This window comes from Linderina pennispora (assembly GCF_002104995.1).
Source record: "Linderina pennispora strain ATCC 12442 chromosome Unknown DL89scaffold_10, whole genome shotgun sequence".
NCBI classification, from domain to species: Eukaryota; Fungi; Kickxellomycota; class Kickxellomycetes; order Kickxellales; family Kickxellaceae; genus Linderina; species Linderina pennispora.
The window spans coordinates 637,817-664,418 of record NW_024468258.1 but is presented as its reverse complement, the minus strand read 5'-3'; the positions used below and the strand labels follow the sequence as shown (position 1 = coordinate 664,418).

General features: G+C 52.5%; 9 protein-coding genes across 9 annotated transcripts; 4 read left to right on the top strand and 5 right to left on the bottom strand.

Annotated features, from left to right (window-relative positions):
* Positions 1 to 1,733: 1,733 nt before the first annotated feature.
* On the top strand, positions 1,734 to 3,050 carry DL89DRAFT_210141 (ribonuclease CAF1; the record flags this gene model as incomplete). The annotated part of the gene is made up of 1 exon (XM_040884179.1): positions 1,734 to 3,050. A coding segment is annotated over one exon (1,317 nt), but the record flags the coding sequence as incomplete, so codon positions are not given.
* A 337-nt stretch (positions 3,051 to 3,387) lies between these two features.
* Positions 3,388 to 4,968, top strand: DL89DRAFT_278724 (Nop-domain-containing protein; the record flags this gene model as incomplete). The annotated part of the gene is made up of 1 exon (XM_040889525.1): positions 3,388 to 4,968. The coding sequence occupies one exon, from the start codon at positions 3,388 to 3,390 to the stop codon at positions 4,915 to 4,917; it is 1,530 nt and encodes a 509-aa protein (XP_040742184.1). The 3' UTR covers positions 4,918 to 4,968.
* A 119-nt stretch (positions 4,969 to 5,087) lies between these two features.
* DL89DRAFT_225241 (uncharacterized protein) lies at positions 5,088 to 5,789 on the bottom strand (the record flags this gene model as incomplete). The annotated part of the gene is made up of 1 exon (XM_040884742.1): positions 5,088 to 5,789. A coding segment is annotated over one exon (702 nt), but the record flags the coding sequence as incomplete, so codon positions are not given.
* Positions 5,790 to 7,476: 1,687 nt separating this feature from the next.
* On the top strand, positions 7,477 to 8,817 carry DL89DRAFT_205914 (MFS general substrate transporter; the record flags this gene model as incomplete). The annotated part of the gene is made up of 2 exons (XM_040884080.1): positions 7,477 to 7,935; positions 8,128 to 8,817. Coding segments are annotated over 2 exons (1,149 nt in total), but the record flags the coding sequence as incomplete, so codon positions are not given.
* Positions 8,818 to 15,477: 6,660 nt separating this feature from the next.
* DL89DRAFT_32446 (uncharacterized protein) lies at positions 15,478 to 16,637 on the bottom strand. Its single transcript, XM_040891453.1, has one exon. It carries the CDS (start codon positions 16,403 to 16,405, stop codon positions 15,743 to 15,745), a length of 663 nt encoding a protein of 220 aa, XP_040742181.1. The 5' UTR covers positions 16,406 to 16,637; the 3' UTR covers positions 15,478 to 15,742.
* Positions 16,638 to 17,907: 1,270 nt separating this feature from the next.
* Positions 17,908 to 18,976, bottom strand: DL89DRAFT_278721 (NAD(P)-binding protein; the record flags this gene model as incomplete). Its single annotated transcript, XM_040889524.1, has 3 exons — positions 18,549 to 18,976; positions 18,393 to 18,520; positions 17,908 to 18,363 (listed from the first exon to the last, which is right to left on the bottom strand). Exons 1-3 carry the CDS (start codon positions 18,940 to 18,942, stop codon positions 17,908 to 17,910), a joined length of 978 nt encoding a protein of 325 aa, XP_040742180.1. The 5' UTR covers positions 18,943 to 18,976.
* Positions 18,977 to 19,222: 246 nt separating this feature from the next.
* DL89DRAFT_268881 (signal peptidase I family protein) lies at positions 19,223 to 19,870 on the top strand (the record flags this gene model as incomplete). Its single annotated transcript, XM_040888069.1, has 1 exon — positions 19,223 to 19,870. A coding segment is annotated over exon 1 (386 nt), but the record flags the coding sequence as incomplete, so codon positions are not given.
* A 20-nt stretch (positions 19,871 to 19,890) lies between these two features.
* DL89DRAFT_268880 (uncharacterized protein) lies at positions 19,891 to 21,511 on the bottom strand. The gene is made up of 2 exons (XM_040888068.1): positions 21,283 to 21,511; positions 19,891 to 21,257 (listed from the first exon to the last, which is right to left on the bottom strand). Exons 1-2 carry the CDS (start codon positions 21,406 to 21,408, stop codon positions 19,971 to 19,973), a joined length of 1,413 nt encoding a protein of 470 aa, XP_040742178.1. The 5' UTR covers positions 21,409 to 21,511; the 3' UTR covers positions 19,891 to 19,970.
* A 2,713-nt stretch (positions 21,512 to 24,224) lies between these two features.
* Positions 24,225 to 26,280, bottom strand: DL89DRAFT_278720 (Indoleamine 2,3-dioxygenase; the record flags this gene model as incomplete). Its single annotated transcript, XM_040889523.1, has 6 exons — positions 25,931 to 26,280; positions 25,690 to 25,818; positions 25,308 to 25,463; positions 25,175 to 25,279; positions 24,508 to 25,143; positions 24,225 to 24,383 (listed from the first exon to the last, which is right to left on the bottom strand). The coding sequence occupies exons 1-6, from the start codon at positions 26,132 to 26,134 to the stop codon at positions 24,225 to 24,227; spliced, it is 1,389 nt and encodes a 462-aa protein (XP_040742177.1). The 5' UTR covers positions 26,135 to 26,280.
* Positions 26,281 to 26,602: the final 322 nt, after the last annotated feature.

The following is a 26,602-nucleotide window of genomic DNA, read 5'->3' as shown; positions in this document are numbered from 1 at the left end:
GATGCGGCCAGACTGTGAGTTGATCAGCTGTAGCACCAGACTGGCAAATATATACAGATATGTCTGGTACCATGCGTGGCCTGACGGATTTTCAGCACACTGGAGTACCTTTGCGAACATGACTGACTGCATGACATGAGAAATACGGGATAGCGACTGCACAGCGAGGAGTGGGAGGTAGGGACGCCACATCATCCGGACGATGGCTCGAAAGATGAAGAGTGTCTCGTCCTGGTCGTATTTGAACTCTTGGTGTGCTGTCTGTAGGCGGAGCCGCTCGGGCAAGGCCCAAAAGTCGTCGATAGTAAGCTCACGAATGTGCCCAAGCCGACTCAAAGCAATCTCCTTGGTGTAAAGCGCACTGCGAACCACACTATGCAGATCGTGCCAGCCCTGTGCATCGAGGTCAGCAGCAAGCAGACACAGGTGCAGCAGGAATCCGGTTGCTTGCAGGGAAAGAGGAGTGCCACTGGCTTGAAAGAGGGCTTGAAGTCCAACGAGGTTGACGAGCCTGAACCCGAGCTGGCCATCAATGTAGCGTGCTAGCGCTGGCAGCATTGCAACAGACACCTGATGAATCGCCCCAAACCAGCCAGGAATAGCCTGTACTGCCACAACAACGAGCAGCGCATGGACGCACAGGGCTAGAGGCGAATCGAGGTGGTGCTTGCGATGAGGGGCATCTCGGGCCCACAAACCCCCTAGAGTTCCTAGCGCATAGAGGTGAACAGCAAGAGGCAAGTGTTCCTTAAGTGAAGGCATCTTCAAAAGAATATAAGAAAAAATAGAGATGGGGAGAGACGATGTGAACGTTAGATGCCAAGTTTGCACGAGCGGATTGTATCCCTGCGCGCAGCTCCTCCTGGGGGATATGCACGACATGTATCCCAGGTCAGAGTGTCTCACACTCGGATTCTCTGTAACCTCATTGGTGTTGGAAATAGGGTTGTCAAAAGTTGGCAACGTCACCATTTTTGAAATCTGGAAAGGCCGCAGCAACCTCTTTCTATTGCAACTTTATGGCATGGTTTTCTCAGAGGCTTTGTGAATGAGTAGTTGGGAGTCTCTCCGTACTGAATGGGTGTGCTATCTAACAAAGATGATCGTGCTGCTACTGGATAGCAGCGCCTCCCCTGTATGTGGCGAGATGGCCGTACACAACCCTAATTGACAAAAAAAGGAGGTACTCCTGAGAAAACCAGGTGCATAAATGCCCAAGAACTTACTCACCTGTACTTCCACAGAAAAGCGCTTGCACCATTGCCTCTTGGGTCCCTGCCAATACTCTTGGCTGCTACCATCCTCTTCACTGATAGCACTATTTGGGACCCTATACCATGCAGGTCCTGGATAAAGCCCATTGACGAGAGTAGATCGGCTTCGTAAGCAGTGGCTCCAGATGGCTAATATATTCAGGTCGCCGAGACGTTGCTATTTTTGTACCCTGTCCATGGATTCAACAAGCTACTACTAGAAGCATGGTGTCGCTAGTTCATATTCCAACTAGCCACCATGTTGGCGCAACACCACACATAGTGTGCCGATGCTACGCGTTCCAGGTCGCACTGGTTTATAGAGCATATTTTCAACCCTCGCTGTCTGATTTCATTGTGTAATCTGGATTTAGGAATACCCTGCAAAACACTGGTTTTTCCAAAAATTGCGACTCCTGCTTTCCTTGTCTTGTCACGCCGCTCCTCTCGCTCAAAGGTCATTACACATTCAAAATGGGCACAGCAACCGCAGCGTACAACGACATTACTCGCAGGAACCTCCTGCTGGTCGCTGACACGATCCGGGAGCAGATAGCTGACGCCAAGTTCATTGCGATCGATACAGAGTTCACTGGGCTGTCTATTAGCAATGCCTCGCCGGTCTTTGGCTTCAACACCCAAGAGTGGGTGACGCGCGCTACGCAGATGGAAGACAAGTACAAGGCCATGTCCAATGTTGCCAAGTCGCATGCGCTGGTCTCGCTCGGCATGAGCGTGTTCTCCAAGCGCCACAGCAAGCCTGGGAGCTTCAACGTCAACAACTACAACTTCACTGTCCAGCAGCAGAACTCGCACCTGATCAGCGCCAACAGCGTTGCCTTCCTGGCCCAGAACGGGTTTGATCTGAACAGGCAGGCATCTGAGGGGATCCGGTTCTATGCTGGTCCCAACCCGATGCCGCCTGTGACCAGGAACGAGCTGGCCAACAGAGAAGGCCTGGCTATGCGCGAGATCTTTTTGGACATTATTCGCTCCAAAGTGCCGCTGGTCATTCACAACGGGCTGTTCGATCTGGTGTATGTCTACCAGGCATTTGTTGGACCGTTGCCCGACTCGTACAATGCATTTGCCTACGATCTGTCCGAGATGTTCCCTGGAGGCATCTTTGACACAAAGTACATCTCGGAGATGGTGGAACCCGGAAGCGCCTCATTCCTCGCATACACATTCCACAAAAACGAGCGGATCCAGAAGCGGCGCTTGGAGACCGACGAGCCTGCGGTTCAGGCCAAGCTCAAGAGCCCGCTAAAGTACCAGGAGCCGGCCGAGCCCACTTATCCGGCTCTGCCGGAAGCCGAGAAGGACATAGAGTACTGCCTGAACTTTGCACTGCACGGCCACTGCCGGTTCAGGAACAAGTGCCCCAAGTCGCATGACATCAACTTCATCCTGGACTGCCAGGAGCGCGAAGAGGCGAAGAAGAAGGCGAAGGAGTCGGGAGGCGAAGGGCCGGAGAGCAGCGCCAATGGTGATGACAGCAAGAAGCGCAAGCGCGGTGCTGGTGACGAAGGTAGCGCTGACTCCTCAGATTCGGACAGCAAAAAGGCGCACAAGGCGCGCAAGCACTCGGAAGAGGCCGCCAGCAAGCCCAGCAGCAGTGACAACGAGAACATGTACCACACAGCCGCCTACGACGCATACATGACGGGCTACATCTTCGCCTCGCACCAGATCCGCCTTGGCGAGGGAATTGGGGAATACATGAACAAGGTCTATCTGATGGGTCGTCCCGACCAGCCGCTCCTCATCAAGCCCAGCCTGTTTGCCAGCAACTCGCTGACCTACGTCCAGACCAAACCGATCCTCGAAAGGAAGGAGGCGCCGGCCAAGGCGAGGCCACAGCCCAAATCGAAGGCGTCCAAGGATCGGGTTCAGAAATAAATCATGCTAAATCACCATCAAGCAGTTAACTCACCGGATCAGAAAAAAAACACTGTCTGGTGCGATGCGTCTGGGATCGTTTTGAAAATTTTTATTGCTGGACGGCGACTTTTCTCGCCCTTCCTCTCCAAGTACAGCCCTGTTGTTAGCTATTTTATTTCTTCCTCTCGCTTTCTCCCCCTCTCCTTTTTGTATCTACACGACTTTAAAGACTTGAAAAGGGAAAAAGAAAATGCTCGTTCTCTACGAAACCGCTGCTGGTTACGCGCTGTTCAAGCTGCTGGACGACAGCAAGCTCGCGAAGGCTGACGATCTGTACAAGGACTTTGCCACGCCCGAGTCGGCAAACAAGTCAGTGAAGCTGCATGCCTTCCACAAGTTTGAGAACACTGTGGATGCCCTGTCGGCCGTCACTGCCCTGGTTGAGGGCAAGATCTCGAAGAACCTGAAGGGCTTCCTCACGACCGATGTGAGCGAGAAGGAGTGGAAGAAGGAGAAGCTGGCTGTCGCCGACTCGAAGCTGGGTAGCGCTATCTCGAAGAAGCTTGGCATCAATGTCGTTGCTGACTCGTCGGTCAACGAGCTGTACCGTGGCATTCGCAACCAGATCGAGTCGCTGCTGACCAGCGTCTCAGCCGCAGACATGGCCGCCATGGAGCTGGGTCTGTCGCACTCGCTGTCGCGCTATAAGCTCAAGTTCTCGCCGGACAAGGTTGATACCATGATTGTGCAGGCCATCTCGCTGCTGGACGACCTGGACAAGGAGCTCAACACATACGCGATGCGCGTCAAGGAGTGGTATGGCTGGCACTTCCCCGAGATGGGCAAGATCGTCACCGACAACCTCGCCTACGCCAAGGTCATCAAGACCGCCGGCTTCCGCTCCAACATCGGCGAGACCGACCTTGCCGAGATCCTGCCCGAGGAGATTGAGGCTGAGATCAAGGAGGCTGCCGAGATCTCGATGGGTACGGAGATCAGCGACGAGGATCTGCTCAACATCACCGCTCTCTGCGACCAGGTCATCTCGATCACCGAGTACCGGACGCAGCTGTACGAGTACCTGAAGAACCGCATGTTCGCCATTGCGCCCAACCTCACTGCCCTTGTCGGCGAGCTCGTTGGCGCCCGCCTCATTGCCCACGCTGGCTCGCTCATGACTCTGGCCAAGTACCCGGCCTCGACCATCCAGATCCTTGGTGCCGAGAAGGCGCTGTTCCGTGCCCTCAAGACCAAGCACGATACTCCCAAGTACGGTCTCATCTACCACGCGTCGCTTGTCGGCCAGGCTGGCCCCAAGGTCAAGGGCAAGATCGCCCGTATCACAGCCACCAAGGCCTCGATCTCCGTGCGTGTCGACGCTCTCGGCGAGACCGACACCGCCGAGGTTGGAATTGACAGCCGCGTCAAGGTCGAGAACCGCCTGCGCCAGCTCGAGGGTCGCTTCGCCGCCAAGGCTGCCCGTGCCGACCGCGCATCGGGTGCCGACAACGGCAGGCAGCAGAAGAAGTTTGAGCGCAAGGAGGCTGCCTCGTACAACACAGCTGTCGATGCTGTCATGACCTCGACCGACGAGACCAAGGACAAGAAGAAGCGCAAGTCGGAGGAGTCGGACGCTGAATCGGATGCCGAGGAGGACAAGAAGGAGCACAAGAAGTCCAAGAAGGAGAAGAAGGACAAGAAGGAAAAGAAGGACAAGAAAGAAAAGAAAGACAAGAAGGACAAGAAAGAAAAGAAGGACAAGAAGCACAAGAAGGACTAAACCCTAGCTCCGCTTTCTCGTCTATATACCTCAAATACATCCCAAAAATCGAACATGCACCACCATCATCATTGCCACTAGTCGGCACATGAAGGGCTGCATTTGATGGGGCGGTGTTATGTAGTACTGTCGCACCTGTGTTCCAATTGACTAGCAAACTAACGAAGGTTTTACCGCTCGTCAGGCTTTCCGGGCAGAATGCCGAGATCGAGAGCCTTGAACTCCTCCATGGCAAGCGAATCGAACATCACGTCAAAGATGATCAGTGCCCACTCGAAGAAGGCGTACGTCGTGTAGGCACCAGCGATCTTGTGGACCTTGTGATTGATGAAGAAGTAGATCATTGGCGGGATCGAGCCAAAGAACGCGAATGCCACCCACTTGCGACGCGACTTGTTGGCCACCAGCGCCTTAACATTGTGCGTGAACGGCGACTTGTCGCACAGCTGAACCAGCAGCGCCATATACGGAATAGTAAGGATCATGTACGAGATCATCATGACATCGTGGATATCGTGGTCGTCGCCAGAGGTCACATACACCCAACCACCACAGGTGCACGTCCGCACGAAGCCAACCCAGAACAGAGCCTTGGCACGCTTCGGTGCCGCCCGCACCGTCAGAATATACCAGAACAGGTGCAGGAACAGGCGCGGTGGACACGTCAGGGCAATCAGGATCTGGAACACGTTGCGGCCAGGGTACCGGTCGCCAATTGTCGCCGACACCGATGGGAACCATTCGTCCGGGTATCCGTAGTGCTCGTTCTGCACAATCTTGTAGTAGTGCAGCTTCCAGCCGATGACCAGCGCACTCAGGAACGCTGCCGCCGCACACACTGTGTGCAGGAATGGGATCCACCAGCCGGTAACCTACAGGGCCGCAACGGGGGATTGAGTTGCTGTGGTGCCAACAAACAATGGATGGAGAGCCTGCCGAGGGACGTTCAGAGCCCCGGCTGCTGCTGCCGCTACTGGCTTCTGCTATTTACCTTGTTCAGGGCGCCGCCTGCTGTCAGGTGGAACTCGCGCGTGAGGCCGTTCGGTGACTCGTGTCTCGTAGAGCCCAGCATTTGCAGCCTTGTTCAGAAATTTGTCCGAGGATTTGAGAAGAAAATAGGCAGTGTGTTGAAAGATGAAAGATGAAAGATGAAAGATGAAAGAGGGAGGAGACCGCGTGCGTGATATAGCGACCGCTTCGCGCCCACGCCGCTACCTGGGCTGTTGCGGCTTTGTTTGGGGAACGCGGGCAAGGGATGGCTCGCACTTTTCCGCACCTGATTTTCTCCTGGCAAAGCCGAAGCAAGCGCCGGCCAGACACGGGCCGCCGTCCCATTGCAGGGAAGAGGCACGGCCACGGCCTGGTGGGCCAACGACAGCCCGGGCCAGCTGTCACAGGCCGGCTGGAGAGAGCCGAACAGCTCAGCAGAAAGGCAAACCGGAGCACCAGGCGCCTCAGAGCTGGCAGCCCCAAACGCTGCGCTTTGCAAGGAAAGCCAAAAAAAAACCAGAAGCAATTCCATAAGATCTGTTTGGGCGCGAATCGGTGCCGTCAGCAGCGCTTGGGGGCTGCGATCGGCCACAAAACCTCTGATAACACGAACACACTTTTTAGTCAGGTCGGCTCCCCTTGTCTCCCCCTCGGCTCCTTGGAGCCTGGAGGCGGCATTCTATGGCTGCCGAGCGTTACAGGTGTGTGAGAGCGATGTGGCATCTTTGTGGCCTGTGCTTCCACTCTCCGTTTTGGAGAGCCTGCGCGTGGACGCGTGCCAACGCCCCTCAGAGTAGGGCGGCCCCTGCAGCCGTCAAAGCCAGTCCGACGGAGCCGCCCTTAGTGTTGGAGCTAACACTTCCATATGCCGATTTATATATGCAGTGACGCAATAGCGCAGTCAAGCGGAATTTTGTTCTACGACTGCCACCTCCAACCCCCTCACTGCCGAGTGTCAGGGACAGCAGAGCCCGGAGAATGCTCGCTGATTCGAGGCCATCACTCTAGCGCGGGGGAGACACGAGCAGTAAATATGACACCCGGATATTGCGATGGCCCTAATGGCTTGCATCTTCTGACACAACCACCCGGCGTACCGCCTAGTAGACTTTTGCACTCTCGTTTTTGTGAGACCGCCACCTTTGTGCTTTGCATTTGCTCATGCGCATTTATATAGCTCAAATGCTGCTATTATTAACACGCCTTTACGACATCGGTGCTCTCCTCAAAGAAATGTTTAAGATGCCTAGAGTGTGCCTGTTTCTTGATGTTCTCCCGGACACTCCGCGACGACTAGCTCCTTTTATTTCTCACACCTGCTGCTGTGCAACCATGCCCGCTGGCCCTCTGTATCTGACAACCATTAGATAGAGCGCACACATCGGCATTATTTTTCTTTCGAACCTTCCATTTCAACCCTATATCCAACATACAATGCAATCACCACGAGGCACACATCCGAGGCTAAAGTTCAAAATCACACGACTGCACATGGTGCAGGCATCGGTTATCCTGATCGTCGTGATGATGTCCTGGGGCAAGCGCATGGGCTCGTCGCTGCTCTCGCCGCTCAAAAGCACATTGAAGAAGGAGCTCCACATCAACAATACCCAGTGGTCATCTGTGATCTCGATGGTCTGGACAGTCAGCTCAATAACACCCTTCATCGCTGGCCTCGTTGTCGACTCTCTCGGTGCACCCCTCGCCGGGGCTCTCTCTGTTTTCCTGATCCTCGCCGGCAACGGCGTGTGCGCAATCGCTGTTGCCACGCATCGCCTCAATATCTTTCTGTTGGGCCGCGCAATATACAGCGTTGGCGGTGGTGCTGTCCTGCTTGTCGGCGAGGTCATTATGCTCAAATGGTTCAAAGGCCGCGCACTGCCGATTGCTTATGGCGTCTCGTCAACTATCAGCAGTATCATGTCGTTTTCGGGCCCAGCCACTGTCACCGCTATCTTGACAAACCATGCCAAGACCGCAATCCCCTTTTGGATCGCAACCGGACTATCCGCGTTTGGTCTGCTATGCGTCGGATTCTATGCGCTCATCCACTACTCGAAGTTCGCAAAGGAGGCTAGCACCAGGGAGTCCAGCGAAGGAATTCCGCAGATTACCTGCTCGTCGGAATCGCAGGATGGCATGATAGTGCAGGAGAAAGACGAGTTTTCGCCGAAGCCACACCCTACTGTCGCTGTGCTGCATCCAGCCAGGGCTGCACAGCTATTGCCATTTAACGACTCCGAGTCAGACATCCCACCACCCAGCATGTCGGAATCGCAGAAGCACGGGTTGCTTGGTCGCTGGTGGCAGCGCACTAAAGAGCTATTTTTAGGGCTATCGGCGCTACCCGAGTCATACTGGCATATGCTTTTGTGTGTATCGATCCAGGGCACGCTGTTCATCCCGCTCCACGAGATCGTGCCGGAGATGATGGAGACCGAGTGGGGATACACCAAGGCCAAGGCAAGCAAACTGTTCGTATACTTGCACGTTATACCTATCGTACTGCATGTTATCACCGGCGTGGTCATCAACCGCTACGGCCACCGCATCAACATATTCTGCCTTGGTTCGGTGCTGGTGTTCATGGCAGCCATATTCATCCGCTTCATCCGCAAGGTTCCGATTATCCTGTCGCTCATACTGATGAACATTAGCGGGTCGCTGGTCCCGGCGTCGATATTCTCGCTAATGAATATTGTTATCGACAACGGCGAGATAGCGGGTGCAGCTCTGGGACTAATCCGGTCAGCCGAGTTTGCCAGCGTCACGCTGATGGAGATGCTCGACGGACTGCTGCAGGACGCCGACCACAACCGGTACGATACAGTGCTGATTGGGCTGGTTGTATTCGCCGCATTCCTGCTTGTTGTCGCTGTAGCCAGCGTGTGCCACGACTACCTGAAGAACAGCGGTCTACTCAATTCGGCGGATCCTTACGACAAGTCAGGGAGGCGCAAGTCAGTTCAGCAGCACCTTCATGGCCAAAGTAGCAGCTCTGACCTGGACGAAAAGCCAGAGATCAGTGAATCCGACTCGCACACACAGGCATCGTCGATGGCAGCCGACAAGCCAGCGGTGATTCCCAAGCGGCGGTTCTTATACATGGGCACCATCATCGTCCTCCTGCTTGTGGCATGGACCCTGTTCATCTACTCGCTAGCCAGGATATAGGCATATCTTTACCTATATCTTACCTATATATAAGATTTTATAGTCCAAAAAGTGTCCGACCGTCCGCTAGAAATTATTTAATTGGTTAAAAAAAAACAAATTTTTAGTTTAACAATGGGTGTATATGCACGTGTTTTGTTAAATATGCATGTGTGACCTGTTAAACAATCATACAATACCTTACTATACCTGTCAAGTGTCATGATAACGACAAGAAAACCTGGTATATATATATAAACTTTCTTTTTGTAAACACTCATACTCTCTCTCTCTCTCTCTCTCTAAATATTTTTGTGGTTTACTGTGACTTTGTTTTACTGAGATATATACTTATATACTCCTCATTTATTCCTTCATTTAAAAGCAATAACGATGGTATTCTATTCTAATAGTAGTAGTACGAATAATGCCTCGGTTTCTGATCGTCGTCGGATTGCTGATCGTGCACGACGCCAACGTCAGAGGGCTTTGAGTGCTCAGGGGGACCGCTCCCATGAACTTGAACAGGAAAGATTACGAAGTCGGAGACGACGGGCAATGCAGAGCAATGAGAGCCGCAATGCTGCTAACAGACGGCGTTCTTCTCAGCGACAGGCTCAGCGTGCTTCTCAACGACAGATTCAGCGTACTGCATCAGGTGCACATCTGCCGCTTGCATTGCAGGTATCTGGTGCACACACGTTACCTCTCCGACTTGGAAGAATGGATGTGCAGTGCACCAGTTGTAGTGCCTTGCTATGGACTGCCGAACGAATCCAGCAGTCCTCTATGACACGTCCAATTTTTCAGATCTGCTGTGCACGTGGAGCTGTAGTGCTTCCAGCTCTGCAACCGCCACCAGGAATACTACTTCGACTATTGACTGGCACTAGCACTGAAGCGCGGCAATTCCAGCGAAATATCCGAATGTATAATTCGGTACTTTCCTTTACCTCAACAGGTGGAGTAGTTAATGGCGAAGTTAGCAGGCATCATGGTGGTAAGTACCAATATTCTATGTTTTATGTTCTATGTTCTATGTTTTATGTTTTATGTTCTACGTTCTATATTCTACATTCTACGTTCTACGTTCTACGTTCTACGTTCTACGTTCTACGTTCTACGTTCTACGTTCTACGTTCTACGTTCTACGTTCTACGTTCTATGTTCTACGATTGTTTTATGAATAGCTATATAATTGTTGGAATCATCTCCTCTCATCTCAAATCTCAAATCTCAAATCATATCATCATCATATCATAGGTGTCTCTAACTTTCGAGTTCGTGGTCAGATGTACCATAGAATTGGATCACTACTTCCAGTATATGGCAACGAGCAGCCACAGTATGCACAGCTGTATATTTACGACACTGCCAATGAGCTTGCAAATCGAATGACTGCAATTCCTGGACTTGATGAGAATACTCTGTCTCTCCTCCAGCAGATGCTCCATTCAGTCAATCCGTATGCTGCTCGCTTCCATCAGGTTGCTGAAATTGTCCAGCAGAATCCATCCCCTGAGCTATGCATAGCAATTACAGCAGGTCGCAATAACGATTCGCGTCGCTACAACTTACCAACAGCGGATGAAGTAGCTGCAATTATACCCGATGGCCAATCTACGAACAATGGCCGTGATATCATCCTATGGACAACTAATGGTACACTACAGCGGATTTCAGAGCTACATGTTGCCTATGCTGCACTGCACTATGTGCTTCTATTCCCACGTGGGGAGGATGGCTGGCATCCTGACATTCCTATTTCAGGTCATTGGCATACACGCCAAGACAGTATCCAAGCCCAGGATAACGTCTCAGAGATTTCAGAGAATGGTGTTAGAGATGAAGCACTCTCTGGAACCCATCGCCAAAGCCGTGTAACTCAGATGGCCTTTTATGCCTACCGGCTTCAGTTTCGTGGTGAGGCAGCTCCAATCCTCCACCTAAGTAGGAGGTTATTCCAGCAGTATATTGTCGATGCATATTCCACTATTGAGAGCAACCGCCTACGATGGTATGCAAGAAACCAAGACAATATTCGTGCTGAAATGTACCAAGGTATGTATTAGTTTCAATCATATATAAAATATAGTAAGAAATGATGCTGTTGTTGTTGTTGTTGTTGTTGTTGTTGTTGTTGGTTAATGCACATTTAGTATGAATTATTATAATAGTAAGAAACTGCTGCTAACTTTAATCAAATATATTTATCTATATATAGGCCTTCAAGATGCTGTCCAGCTATCTGAAGCCGATATGGTTGGTGCTAACCTTGGTCGTAGAGTGATATTGCCATCCTCATATACTGCTGGTCCCCGCCATATGTATCAGCTCTATCAAGATGCAATGGCTATTGTGAGGACATTCGGCCCCCCTGACCTATTTATTACCTTCACCTGCAACCCCCGTTGGCAGGAGGTATAGGCCGAATTACTCCCTGGACAATCTGCTGCTGATCGCCCAGATCTAACAGTTCGTGTCTTCAATATCAAGCTGAAGGAACTGATTAAAGATCTAACAAAGAGGCATATTTTTGGTCAGGTCGCTGGTCATATTTACACTGTTGAGTTTCAGAAGCGAGGGTTGCCTCATGCACATATTCTGCTTATTCTAGACAGTGAGTCAAAGCACTGAATTATCACAGAAATCGACCGAGTGGTATGTGCTGAGCTTCCTAATGAACAGCAGAATATGCAGCTCTTTAGAGTTATTGCCACCTCAATGATGCATGGGCCATGCGGGCCACTAAACCCACAGGCACCATGTGTAAGAGAAGGCAACTGCACAAAGCGCTACCCAAGATTCTTTTCAGAGGCCACACAAATCACCAATAATGGCTACCTGATTTATCGACGGCGTGAGGATGGGCAGTTTGCTTCTATAAGAGGAATGCAGCTTGATAACCGATGGGTTATACCTTATAACCCTTATCTAGCTGCAAAGTATGAGGCACATATTAATGTTGAGGTGTGCTCCTCAATCACTGCTGTCAAGTACCTTTTCAAATATGTGTACAAGGGCCATGATCGTGCAGCTCTCCATATAACAAGGGCAAGGACAACTGATACAACAAATACTGCAGTTGAGAATGAGATCCAGAGCTATGTTGATGGCCGCTATATCTCTACTTCTGAGGCAATCTGGCGAATTTTTGCATTCCGCCTACATGAGGAGAAGCCTGATATTCAACGACTTCAAGTCCATTTACCAGGGGAGCAAATGGTTCTCTTTCATGATGGTGAGCTTATTTCTGAAGTTGTTAACCAGCAGCACCTTGCACATACTACACTCACACAGTGGTTTGCTTATAATGCTGCCCACCCAGAGGCCCGTGCATATACATATGCTGAATACCCACAGCATTTTGTCTGGAATCACCAACAGCGTGTCTGGAAGCCAAGGCAGAGAGGCAGTACAATTGGGCGTATCTACTTTGTTTCTCCTAGAGCTGGAGAACGATTCTACCTCCGAATGCTACTCAATGTAGTTCATGGTGCAATATCATTTGAAAATCTCAGGACTATCAATGGTGTTGTTTATCGAACATTTAGAGAAGCCTGTATAGCACTTAGCCTGCTTGAAGATAACCACAAATGGGCTAGGTGCTTAGATGAAGCTGCACAAGTCCAGATTGGTTACCAACTCCGATATTTATTTGCCACTATTCTTGCTCAAGAAAACCCAGTAAACCCATATGCACTGTGGATACAGCACCAGACAAGCCTAATTGATGACCTATTATATAGAGCCCTCATGCATACAGCTAATCAGGAAGCTGCTGAGCAATCTGCTATTAACAGTGCCCTTAGGGAGATTAACTCTATTCTTCTCCACTCTGGGCGCTCACTTAGTGACTACCCTGGCATGCCAGTTCCAATACCAGAACATGCAAATAGTGATAGTACTGAAAACTATTTAATTAGTGAGCAGCTATCATTTAATCAATCTGAGCTTGCTGATTGCACTGAACAGATGCTTCGTATGGCTAATACTGAGCAGTTAGCAGCCTATAATACCATTATGTCTGCTGTAGAAGGGCTAGCTAATACTACAGCAACATTTTTCTTCCTTGATGGCCCTGGAGGAAGTGGCAAAACATTCCTGTATAAGCTTCTCCTTGCCCATATTCGGAGCCAAGGCCATATTGCCTTAGCAACTGCCTCCTCTGGCATTGCTGCTATGCTTCTCTCTGGTGGTCGAACTGCTCACTCTACATTTAAGATACCACTAATTGTAGATAGTACCTCAACATGCAATATCTCCCTTGGCACTAACTTGGCATCATTGCTCCAGGCCACAAGGTTGATTATTTGGGATGAGGCACCAATGATGCATCAGCATACATTTGAGGCCCTTGATCGCACACTGCGAGATATAATGTGCTCTGCTGATCCAGCCCTTAAGCATCAGCCTTTTGGAGGTAAGGTAGTAGTAGCTGGTGGTGATTTCCACCAAATTCTCCCAGTCATTCCAAAGGGAAATAGAGCTCAAACTGTTGATGCAGCTCTTTGCTGATCTCCATTATGGAGTCAAGCACAAATTCTACACCTTACTACCAATATGCGACTCCAACTTAGGGCTGGTGCCCAGGATTGTACAGCTATCCAATTTGCTGACTGGCTACTTCAAGTTGGGGAAGGAAGGTTACCTAGTGATGAATATGACCAAATTCAATTACCTGTGGGTACTGTAATACCCTCAGATAATGTTGAGCTATTGATCAATGCAATTTATACTAATTTAGTATATCAATATAATCAAGCCAACTATATGGTCAATCGTAGCATCCTATCACCAACTAATGCCTCAGTGAATGATCTAAATAACAAGATCATTGACCATCTACCAGGCACTATCATTAACTACTATAGTGCTGACTCAATTGCAGATACTGATGGTGCAACTACAGAGACCCAGCAGCTGTTCCCAGTTGAATTTCTTAATTCACTAGATGTTGGTGGAACCCTACCACCCCATCACCTCCGCCTCAAAGTAGGGGCACCAATCATACTCCTACGTAACCTGGATTCTGCCCATGGTCTATGTAATGGCACACGACTTATATGCCATAGATTACAGCCCCATGTGATTGATGCTGAAATTATAACTGGTGCTGCTTATGGTACCAGGGTATTTATACCCCGAATGGTATTAACAACTAAGCACCAGCAATTACCATTTGTTCTACGCCGATGCCAGTTCCCAATCCGCCTTGCCTTCTCAATGACTATAAATAAGGCCCAAGGTCAAACAATGGAACGAGTTGGGCTTTATCTTCCATCACCCATCTTTACTCATGGCCAACTCTATGTGGCACTTTCTCGCATACAATCATTTAGTAATCTCAAGATAATGTTAGGGTCAGCTACACATTATCCTGATAGTGAACCTAAGACTAAAAACATAGTCTATAAGGAGATATTTTCTTAGTTTAATTTTATCTTTATATTAAATATATTTTTATTAGCTAATAATAATTTCTACCATATACTATTATTAGTATTAAAATTATTAAATATTTTATATTAAAACCTATTATATTCAAAAACAAATTTGTATTTATGTATTCAGCCCGCTGCAGGCGCTAGCAGTCTCCACCGAAATGTGTGACAAACAGCGTTTGGCACACATAGAGGTGCGCTTGCATCGCAAGCATGAGACTGCTAGTCTTTACCTATATATAAGATTTTATAGTCCAAAAAGTGTCCGACCGTCCGCTAGAGCGTTTTTGGATGGTTGGAAGGATTCACGCAGTTTCGAGTCTCACAGCGAGTATGCGTGACTCGCTCTGTGAACACCTAAAAATAATATCCTCTCCTTTGGCCGATGGATTCAGATCCTGAGGTGACAAATATATGCCTTAAAAGCACTTGTAAAATCGAACTCGGAACCACATATCAAAGCGCCATTTGCCTTCGCCCCTTCATTTTGTAGGCCCAGCAACCCAATAAATGAATCACTCAACTTCTTTATCCTCGGTGCTCACGCTTGGAACTGTTGGCTTGCTGGCCAGCACATATCCTATATATAAATGGGTCCCTCTTGCGCTATCTGCCTTTTCTAATCCCTCGCCCCCTCTACATATTCTGACTTCCCTACAAGCCCCCTTTTACATTCTGTTATTTAATATTCGTGGCTGCCAACTATGACATACCCTGATGCAGGGCTTGATTCGGTGATGCGCATCAGCAACTACTCGATGGATACGTCTGACTACGCAAGAGTCACCTGCCGTGAAGCTCTTTAGCAGATTCTCTGCCACATTATCGACTGTCTAAACCTTACCGACTAGCCGAGCTCGCATCGCAGACACGACAAGTCTAGCATTCAAGATTGGGTATGTATAAATTAGTTTAGCTGACGAGGGTAGTACCGGAACCTAGTATTCATCTCGTCCGAGGCATTGTTGGGCCGCCTAGCAACAGAACTGTTGCTGCTGTACAAGGCGTTGTGTATGTCATACCGTCTCGCGTTTCTGTGGGCAGAGCCTTCCTCAGACCGCACAGATAGCGATATGGCTCCACGCGACCTGCTGAACAGCGACGTTTCGTGCAGCGAACTCTGTCTCCGAAACTGGCGTGACCGGTTGCTAATATAGCTGCTACTGTTGTTGGTGCTCTGCGGGTAAGGCGGCGGCAACTCTGTCTGCGGTTGGTACTCGGGCAAAATATCGTAGCTGTCATCCGCCCAGATCGCCAAATGACACGTGCCGGTCGGCGCTGGGCAGGTGGAGCGGGCGATGCCTGTGGTACACGCTGTTGTTAAAATCTGACACAGTTCTTTCGCCCACATGGCGTGCGCTGGCCATATCGGGGTTTGATGAAAATATATGGCTGGCAAAGGCCGAGAGTGCAGTATTCGATATATTGCCTATGAGGTCCCTGGGGTAGTCGTCGTGGCCATCAGACTCGTCAAATATGAAGCTGAGGTTTGCTGCATCAACGGCACCAGAAACCACAGCGCTAGGGCCTCCATCTTCACGTTCGTCAACGTCCATTCTGGAGGGACAGCCGGCGATTGCAAAGCCATCTTCATTCAGGCACTCTTCAATCGAGTTCAGGAGGTGCGTGCTGGACGATGCCAGGTAGGCAGGTTGAGAGCTTGATGAGGATGGCTGCATCCGCAGGCCGTCGTTGTTGGGCAGACGGCGCACGCTATGACTATTATCACTATAGACCAGGTGGGGCTGCGGACAAGACTGAGGCACAGGTGTACTGCTAGTGTAAGGAGAGCGATAATGGTAGTCATCGGTCCTGTCTAGAGTACCGTCGCTCAGCGAGTCATACATATTGCTGTAGTCAATGAAGGGTTGCTCTTGGTGCGTTAACCTGGGACCCAGCATGTCAGTGGCGTCAGTAGCACCATTGGTGTTCAGGTCAATCTGTGGCTCGGTAGTAGCACTGTAGCCAACGCTATCCGCTGCAATATGGCTACTGTTGCGGCTAGCAGGGGCACTGGCAGGTTTGCGCTGATCGTCTCCCTGCGGCTGTGGGGCCCTCTGCTGCGATTTGGTGCTGCGGGTGCGCCGCAAAACTCCCGCACTTGAGGTAAAATCGACGTCTACAATTTGTAATAGACAATGCCGTATGTATGATGAATGGGTGATGTTTCTCCGCTGCCGTATGTGTCCCCTTCCCTCCAATAGTCATGGTGCGACACTCCGGCATTTAGTGCCTTTCCAATTAACACAATGCATGCGGTGCATATGCATAGGCGGTGCAAAACAAGGCAGACAGGGTGGGGGAGGAACAAAGATGACAAGTGTGATACACCAAAGCTCCAGTGCACTCTTGCCTACCCGGCAACTAGCGAATTCTGCACCTACCGTGCATGTTGGATGCAACTGACTTGCCCTTGCTAAAGATTCCGAGACGCCCTGGCTGGGAGTGCTGACCCGCTGCTGTTGCTGCAGCTGTTGCTACAGCAGAGCCTGGTGCCAAAGAGACACTTGGGAGAGCGTGGATTGTCGCCAAATGCAAGCCCGCAGCACTGGCGCCCAGTGATTCCTGCTGGCTGTTTTGCAACGGCTCTTCTGCCCCGCCGCTCTCTACCTGCTGCTGGCTGCTGGCCCCACGCAAACCCCTCCGTGATCTCCGTCTCGTAGACCCCCTGCAACTGCGCTGCTGTGCAGGACCTGCCAGAATGCTGGTACGCATATCCTCGCGATTATCGGCCACGCTGCCCAGAGGCCTGGACTGCTCGCATGCCTCGTCGTCAGCCAAAAGCAGTACCGGCAGGCTCTCCTGTGTCAGAGTATGCTGGCTCTTGAGATACTTTAGGACAGCCGACCAGCTTGCCTTTCTCCATTCTCCGACTGCCGCCCGTCTGCTGCTGGTGCTGCAGCCTCAGCGACGGCGATGGTGACGACATCCTCGCCAGATTGTCCAGCCCCACAGCCATGCGGTATATGCTGCCCTGGTCTCCCTCCTCGATCCATAAGCCGTATGTGCTCGCCCAGAGCCTGCTCGGTCAGCGGGGGCATGGTTGAATTATAAAGGGGCGATATTAGGCTATAATGTTGTAATGGAAAAAAGCCGAAAAGGGGGCAAAGTTGTACAATGGGAGAGGAGAAAAAGGGGAGCAACGAAGACAAGAAGCGAGGCGCCTGTGGATTTCCAAGGACTGGCGAGGTGTATTTATCAGCGGGTGCCTCTGCACCTGTGACCAGACACACACTTTATATAGCTCTGGACACGTATGGCACCAGTAGCAGAGTCTCTGTTGAATTGTCGCACTACGAGAAATTGAGCAGAGGAGCGAACAATCGCCGAGGCTTGGCGAACGAGGCGCCGATCGGCAACAGTGGAAGTGGCTAAGCCGGAGATGTGCGCTGCGGACGCCGACTCATAGCTTGACAATGACCTTTCCAAAGTTTTTGCCCTGGAACTGGTCCATTAGCGCGGGAGCTGCGCTCTCCAGGCCATTGCGGACGTCCATCTTGAGCTGGATCTTTCCCTGCTCAGCGAGCTCCGACACCTCGGCGATGAAGTCAGTCTCTACCTGCGAGCCGCTCAGCAGCGCATAGAACAGCGTGTTGATGGTGATGTTCTTCGTCACGAGCAAATCTAGGTTCTTGACACCATAGACCTTGCTACGGTCCAGGCCGTTGGTGGACATGGTGCCGCACAGCACCACACGGGCACCAAAGTTGAGGTTCAGCAGAACAGCATCGAGGAACTCGCCGCCGACGTTGTCAAAGTAGACGTCAACGCCCTCGGGCGCCGCCTCCTTGATTGCCTTGTCAAAGTCACCGCACGTTTTATAGTTGATGACAGCGTCAGCGCCCAGACTTTTGACATACTCGAACCTTTTTCGTCAGAACCGGCAACGCCAACAACGCGCGCACCGCGAGCCTTTGCCAGCTGGACCACGATCTGGCCCACGGCGCCCGACGCAGCAGACACCAGCAGAGTCTCGCCCTGCTTGGTCTTGCCAAAGTGCGCAACACCAATATAGGCTGTGAAACGAAGTCATGCCATGGATACCTAGATAAGTGGAGGGCGGCACGTCGTTGCTGGGCATCTTGTCCAGCGCCTTCTCATCGACAACCGTGTAGTCGGCCCAGCGGAACTGGTCGCTGCGCACAATATCGCCCGGCTGGAACCTGTCGCTCTTTGACGCAGTGACCACGCCGACACCGATGCTATACACAGCCTCACCGAGCTCATACCGGTAGATTGACGGGTTGCTCTCGGCAGCAAAGAAACGCAGGTGCGGGTCGATGGACAGCGAGTCAACCTTGATTAGCACCTGTCCCGGGGCCAGCGACTCAGCGGTGGGCACGGGCTGGCTGCTGTCGACGCTGTAGTACGACGTCGAGAAGTCGTTGTCGGGAATGTACTTGTTGAGAATAACGCGGCTGTTGGTTTGGGCAGACATGGCGTAAAAGATATTGCTGATGGTATGTTTTGAGGTGAAGCATGCAGCAGCCACGCCCACCCCTGCTGATACCTTTATATACCCAGCCTATGTGGCACTACGACGACTGCGAGTCGAAGCTGCCGGTGAAAGCGCGATCACCGAGTGCTCCGACAATTTCGTCACAGCCCAGCTGACGAATCACCGCCCGCTTACGACAAGGCCCCCCTAAGCACGGTGCCGCAGCACGGGTACAAAAAGTCCTTGCTGTCGGCCCTTTTCCCACACAATCTGATCGGCACTTGGCTTCTCATGTCCTTTTTCCTGCTTTGTCAGCACCTAGCCTCACTAACATAAGGGACCCCTATGGCATCGCGCTTTGCCTCTGCAGCAGGCCAACGGCTCCGAGATGGGACTCCACATTACATGCTTCTACGCAATTCCGGCGGCCTGCTTGACCCACACAATCTTCGACTACTGTGGAGAAATCTCGCCGTCAATGGGTCCGTCGATGCTGCCGACGCTGAGCATGATGGGCGATTTGCTCATGGTCGAACGCCTGCCGGGTTGGCGCAGCCGGCTCAAGGTCGGCGACCTGGTCACGTTCTACTCACCCATCAGCCCCGAGCGCCGCGCTGTCAAGCGGCTGCTTGGCTTTGAGGGCGACACTGTGTGCGTGGACCCAACCAAGGACACGCTGTCGTATGTACAGATTCCAAAGGGCCATGTGTGGCTGCAGGGAGACAACTATTCGAACTCGACCGATTCGCGCGTGTATGGCCCGATTCCATTGGCGCTACTGCGCGGCCGCGTGCTGGCCCGGGTATACCCGTCACCACGGTTCCTGACTGATGGCGCCGAGATCATCCCTGGCCGGTTTGTTGAATAGAAAACGCAATACACTTTCATTCATTAGCATTGACTACAAGTAAAACAAAGGATAAGGTAATACACCAGGCAATGTTTGCTGTGATAACGTATATCAGTCAAACTGCGAAATAAACACATTGCATGCCCATATCCCTCGAGCTGAGGTAGCACGTCGCAGCTCAGGAGTTGTAGAATTCAGCAAACACTACTTCTACATTGGCAAAGTGCGTTGCCAAGGAGCCGATTCTGGTATCGTTTAACGTCTTTGGAATCAGAATGCCATCATCGTGCAGAGGACAGTTGGGAAGAATGAGCTTGAGCAGAGAGGGCACTCGGGCAATGGTACCAATCAATGGAATGAAGGCCGGGCTGTACTCGTCCGTGTGCGGCGGCCGCTTGTCGTCGTCAATAACAAGCGTCTGCAAAGATGTGCTGATTGGGGCTGGCCACTGGCAGCGGACATGGTGCCATATAGACCGCAGATTCACCTGGTTGTAGCCCTGGCTGTCTTCGTGCGCCTTTGCAGTGAGTGTGTACCTCATGTTTAAGGACACGAGATATGGTAGCTGGTGCAGCAGTGCCTGGAGATTTTCGTTCGGAATTGTAAAGCTCAGTACAAGCGAACGGATGTCTCTGCAGCCAAACTGGAGGGACCTCAGGGTCTGAAGTGAGGGAAGCGCAACATGGAGTTTTTGTATACTAGACACCGGGGCAAGTAGCCTGGACTCCACAGCCACCCTACTGGGCAGCATTCCTCTCTGGTCCCACTCTGCAGTCACCGAGTATAAATTAGGGTAGCAGCTCACGTCAAGCTTGTTTATGAACTTTGTATCCCCCACGAGATGTAGCGTCTCCAGCGGCGCATCCCTGAACATCCAGTGCAGGTCAGGATGGTAGCTGCAGAGTGTTCTTATAGTGAGGTTTGTTAGTCTAGGAAAGCTGCACTGCAGTCCCGCCGTCTTGTAATCTGGCAGGATTGTGCCGTTAGAATGCTCGCCAAAGCCGACCACTAGCGCATCCAGCTGCGAAAATACGACCACACCATCACCAGCGGCGCGCTGCAGGACATGCAAGAAAACATCATGCGAGGTGTTGTTAAGCTCCAGGGAAACTAGCCTTTTAGCATCGAATGTAGGCAGCCAGTGAACACCAACGCGGCGGGAACAGTCAACAGCTAAGGTTTTCAATGAAGGGAGTACAAGGTTCGAGACATCGCACATCGGCGCGGTACCGAGGTCAAGAACAGTAAACATCTCAGCACGGATACCAAGAATCCGATTCAGTATTACCATGCCAGGCAGATTAACATGTTCTATATCCACCGAAAGCATGTGGATGTTTGGTGCATGTGTCAGAACATAAGAGATGGCCGGTCCAAGACCACTGGTATATGGCCGTGCGCTCAGGGCTCTGTTGGACAGAATTTCCAAGCTAGTTACTGAATCCCAGTTTCGCTCTCCAAACCCCTTCAGGCGACATAAACGAGTCTACACGAAACACGAAGCCGCCGTCATCCTCGTAGTAGATGACCACTGTGTGCGGATATGCATAATGCGGAATGATATCAAGATTGCTGGTGTAGTAGTAGTGGCAGAGATGGTTCAGCGGGTCGGCCATGTGGCAAGATTTCCGCAGCGTCTTGCCACCGGACGACTGCTTTCCAGCATAGACATGGACCTCACTGTACAACAATGGCAGCACCAGCGTTCTCCACTTGCGACACACCCATGCCAATATGTAGAGCTTCTTTGTGCAGTAAGGGTCCAGAATGCCTGCAGACTCAGGCCAACGGGCACACCCGTAGTGGTGTAGGATTGTTTCGAAGATATGCGGGATATAGAAGACAGAATGCATGCTAAGGGAAGTAAAAGCGTAAAATAGCTGGAGAGAGAGAGAGGGAGAACAAAGACGAGTTGGAATGCGTCCCGCTCTCAGTGAGGCTTTTTAAAGGAGCCAAACCATGAGTCAAAGGCAGCAGCACAATATTCACCCGGGCAAGCTTGAGAAATATGATTTGGGAGTGATGATGTGCGTTTATTGCTGACAAGGGAAGTTGATGCGTGGCACGAAACATTTATGAACTGAATCATGGCATAGAGTATTGATATCTAAAACTGAGCTTGGGGTGTTTAGGTCCTCTCCTAAGCCATTTTTCTTGCTCTGGAATTCTGCCAGTCTGACTTTTGCCAATTCGATCATTTCTGGCGAGCCTTCCATCAATACATGGGCACTTGTCAGAGACCCTGACCACATGGTGGCTCTGCAGGCTCTGGCGGCCGGACACATAGAATAGCCAAGGTCTGGCCATGGGTTGCTGGTAGAACGGGGTGAGGGCTTTGGGGTCGCCATGGGGCTCAATGACGATTTCTTGCAGTGGCGTGTCGGCGTGGTTCCAAATGACAGCGAGCAGGCGGATGGGATGGACGGCAGGTGAGGGACGGACTTCTCTGTACGTCTGCACAACGCAGGCCGCAGCCCGGATCTCAGGGGATTCGGTTTGGCTAGGTCCGGGTAGTGGTATGATGTATGTTTCAATCGTAGTTGTAAAAGTGGTAGTGGGGAGAAAAACTGGCACAGGCATATGTCCCTGTGCAAGACGTTTATATAGGATGCAAGACAAGCAACAGGTTTTTTTTGGCTCTGCAACGAGTCCATCCTAGCCAGGTTAAACTCATGCACATTCCACCAACACATTTACTTGCATATGTTCAGCGGCGGTAGTAATGGCGCTTGAAGCGGAAATGAAGCTGCAACACACCGCGGTCAAAGGTGTTGCGGAAGCCGCGCTTGCGGTTCAGCTCCCACTCGCGGTTGACGATCCGGAACGCCACGTCTTCGTAGGGCGGGCCAGCGACGAATCTGATAATGGCAGTGTCTTCATTCTCGGGGTCCTTCTCGACGCGGTACGTCGGCGCACTGGCCTTGTCGAGCAGGTCCGGGTAGAACAGATTGAACTTGTAGCCCTGCACGACCTTGGGCGGCGGGTTGTCGGTGTCGTAGTGCGTCTGGTTGTACTTGTTCCACTCATACCCAGTGTGCACGCGGTTGTAATACCGGGGCTTGCGCGGCCGGTGCTTGTCCTGCCACGAATACGCGCGTGTCGGTAGCTGCGCTTCGACGCTGAAACACAGCCTCGTCCGGATCCTGACTCTGGCTCAGCACCGCCTCCAGCGCATCCGCCGAGTCCGCTGCGGGCTCCTCGTTTGCCTGCTCCTCTTCAGGCCCCTGCTCGTCCAGGATCCGCCGCTGCAGGTCCTTCAGCTGCTGGCGCTTCCGGTCCTCCACCGCGCGGCCCTCGGCCCTGTCGATGCGCTGCAGTCGCCGCGCCAATACGTCCGCGTGCATCTGCGCAAGCTGCCGGCGTGACCGCTGCTCCGCCAGCAGCACACGCACGCGCTCCCAGTAGTCCACGTCCACAGCGCCTGCCTGGCCCGATAGTTTGGCTGTGACGTCACTGGCCAGCTGCTCCAGCTCTCCCGCCGATTTCCCATCCAGCATCTGGCGGATCTCGCGCTCCACCACGGCGTCCCTGTGCTCGCGCAGCTCGCCCATACGCGCATTGACCACACTATCCAGGCACTGCCAGAACTCAGCGCAGCGCTGGTCGGTCTCAAGCTGCAAAAACGCCATGACATCGTCCTTTAGCTCCTCGCATTCGTGGGCTCCCAAGCCATCGACCATGCGGCCGGGCTCGGTGACATCCACGCGCAGCCTGCCCAGCATTACAGCCTCGTCATCCAGAAGGTCATCGTAGGCCAGGCGCAAATTCACAGCCAAATGGTCAATGGGTCGGGCGCGGCGGTTCTTGACACGCAGTTCGGCGCGGGTTTTTGCCTGTTTCAAGTGGAAGCTTTCCTTCGCTGCGCTCCCAGTCGCCGAGCTTCTCCTGCTCCATCTCCCGCCGCTTCCTTGCCATCTCCTGGTCGCGCTGCTGCTTCTCGATTTCGCGCAATTCACGCCGCTTGCGCAGTTGGGCTAATTCGTGCTCGGCCTCTTTCCGTCTTTGAAGGTCGCGCGAGCGCCGCTCTTGCTTGCTGAGCCCCAGCTTTGCGCCCTGCTCTTCTTTTTTCTTCCACACGAATTTTTTGCCTAGCGCCGTGTCCAGTGTAGCCGCTTCGCTGGTGCCATGTGGGCTGCGTGGAAGGCGAGCGTGAGGAATGCCGCGATCTATGGTGTCGCCGGGACGACTTGTGACGGTCTTTGCTGTCATCTCTGTCTCGCCGGGACGATTTGTGGCGGTCCTTGCTTTCGTCTTTGTCTCGCCGGGACGATTTGTAGCGGTCTCTGCTTTCACTCCGGTCCCGAGGCATTTTCGTTGTCGTGGTTAGTGGTCTGGTATTAAATGAAATCGTGGGAGATATTAAAGACGCCCAGCACAAAAACAAAAGCTCTCCCGAGCAGACACTATGCTGATCGCAGGGGGCTTATGGGGGCTACTGGATCCTGGAGCTGGCAGTCTCGTTGCGCACCTGCTTCAAGAACTGGATAGCATCGGTCCCGCCGGTCCCGCGCACCACTCCATCATCGTCGACAGTGCGTGCCAGACCCTGTGCCACCGCCTTCTTCGCCGGTCCGGGCACCGGATGGTTAGTCTGCGGGATACATGGTCGGGTCGGCCGGCAACGAGTCGCCGCCCAGCCTGCCGCCTGCCGGGCACCCATTCAGCTTGGCTGACAAAGGGATGAACTTGCTGGAGACTGGCGCAGCCACCGGCACCGTAGGCATGGCTGGACCGCGCTTGGCCTGGGCAATAATGTACCGGGTCACAATCATGATGTGGGTGTCGCGGAATGCGCGCATCAGGTCCACGCAGCGGTTGTAGGCGAGCCGGAGGACTGCGCGCTGGTCGTTGGGTTGCTCGGCCAGAAGGGCATCGGAGCATGTGAGCAAGACGTATTCGCGGATCATGCAGGTGGCTGCCAGGTCTTCGAGGAACCGCCGGTGCCCGCCCGGCATGTAATCGCGCATACGCACCAAGTACGAGTTGGCTGGCGGCGGCTGCTCAATGCCCGATTTGGCCAGGCGCTCGCGTGCCGCACGCACCGACCCCTGCATGCCCTTTTCGCCGGTTGGGTAGTGCTTAATGCCCAGTGCTATGTCGAATGCCTGCAGGAGCGGCGTCTGCGCGGCCGACCCGCCTGCGTACTTGCGGAACCGCCGCAGCAACGACTGCCAGTTGTCCAGCGAGAACGTGTCGGTGTCGTCGACTCCCTCATACAGCACGCCATAGGGAAGCCCCGCCTCCGCCATGTTCTCCCAGCCCGCCAAGAACTCGCGGATCTTCCAGTAAAACACATATGGGTCGCACCTTTCGTACATGCGCGCCAGCAGCTCGTGCGCTTCATGCAGTGACTGCGCGATGCCGTCCAGAGCCGACAGTCACCCGCGCCACATCGTCCGTCTCCACCCCCGCAATGCCGTCTAGGATTGCGTTGATGCCGCGCGCGCCCTTGGCCTCAATCGCTGTGGTCACAAGGTAGAACCACGACTCGTCCAGCGACCCAGAGAACGTATACAGTGGTTCCCAGATTGCCGATGTCCATCATGTCCTCGGCGTCTTCGTCCAGCGGCTGCCAGTTCCAGTGGCACACCGCCGCGCAGCAAATAACTGGGTTCATCCCTAGAATATCCGCCACCGCCACCCACGGAATCGAGATTGATGCTGGCAGAAACTACACACACAAGAGCTGTCTCAGTGACTCGGCCCCTTTTTCACATACCTTGGGCCAGATTCACAAAACCGCATGCAATGCTGCATGAAAGCTTCCATGTGGCCGGGCGGAGTTTACACTCCAAGATAATACGCTGCCCATGCTTATCAGCAAAAGAAAAAAGCACGCCACACAGCGCAGATAGCAGCACAACCACCCTGAATTGCTAAACCCCCACCGGACTTACCTCTGAGGCGCCCTCGGATGCCGCTCCGTTCCGGCCCCACACATATGCGTGCGCCATGAACCCCAGGATTGTGAATGCCCGCTGGTACTCGGCCGTCGTCGACAGCTTATCAATATCCAGCACCGGCATCTACAAGAGAAATCCCCGCTGCTTCACCATTAGTGGTCAGGTGCAAGAATATTGGGGAGGTTGGTAGAATAGGCCACTGTGACTGGGCCCCAACTGGGGTACCACTGCTTACCTTGCGGACCAGCGGCCGGATGCGGTTTGCCAGTATGTGCTGGTTGAACTTGTCCATGATCTTCTCCCACGGCTCGTAGTACGCGTCCGCCAGTCGCGTCAGCGGCGCATGTGTCGGCAGGAACCCGTTGGTCGGGCTGATATCGTAGTCCTCGAGCTTCAGCGACGAGTACATGGTTGCTTTGCTGTTACTATAGTTGGGCATGATTGTGTGATTATGAGCGCGCGCCTGGAAAATGTCACAAGTCTTGTAAAAAAGAAAAACACAGCAGCTGGTGAAAATATGCTTGCTGCTTCTGCGAAACTAGAACCAAGAATTCAGGACAAAAGGTGATCAAGCAGTACTAAAACAGAAAAATTGCGGAGAGGAGAGAGAGGAGAGAGATGAAAGAGGCCCCTGGTAGGTTATTTCTCCTCCCCAAACTCCCGGGCTTTTATACTCGCACCCATCTGGAACAAGAAGATCAAATAAATGCCTCGCAAGCCAAAAACACAAATTCCCCGCCCGCATATTCGCCCAGCTCGCAACAATCACAGTCGGACAGAACGGCGCTCTTGGCAAGGGACAGCTAATAAGTGGCCTCCACTGGAGACAGCGGGTGTGTCGTTTTGTGCTCCCATGGGCGCATGACTCTGAGAAAAAAGCCACCGTCCTGTTCACCTTGCTGTTTGT

Coding starts and splice junctions, on each gene's coding strand:
- DL89DRAFT_268880 (XM_040888068.1), bottom strand. CDS start 21,408: ATGGCCGACCCGCTGAACCATCTCTGCCACTACTACTACACCAGCAAT. Junction 21,258..21,282: donor ACGGCGGCTTCGTGTTTCGT/GTAGACTCGTTT, acceptor TGTCGCCTGAAG/GGGTTTGGAGAGCGAAACTG.
- DL89DRAFT_32446 (XM_040891453.1), bottom strand. CDS start 16,405: ATGCTGGGTCCCAGGTTAACGCACCAAGAGCAACCCTTCATTGACTAC.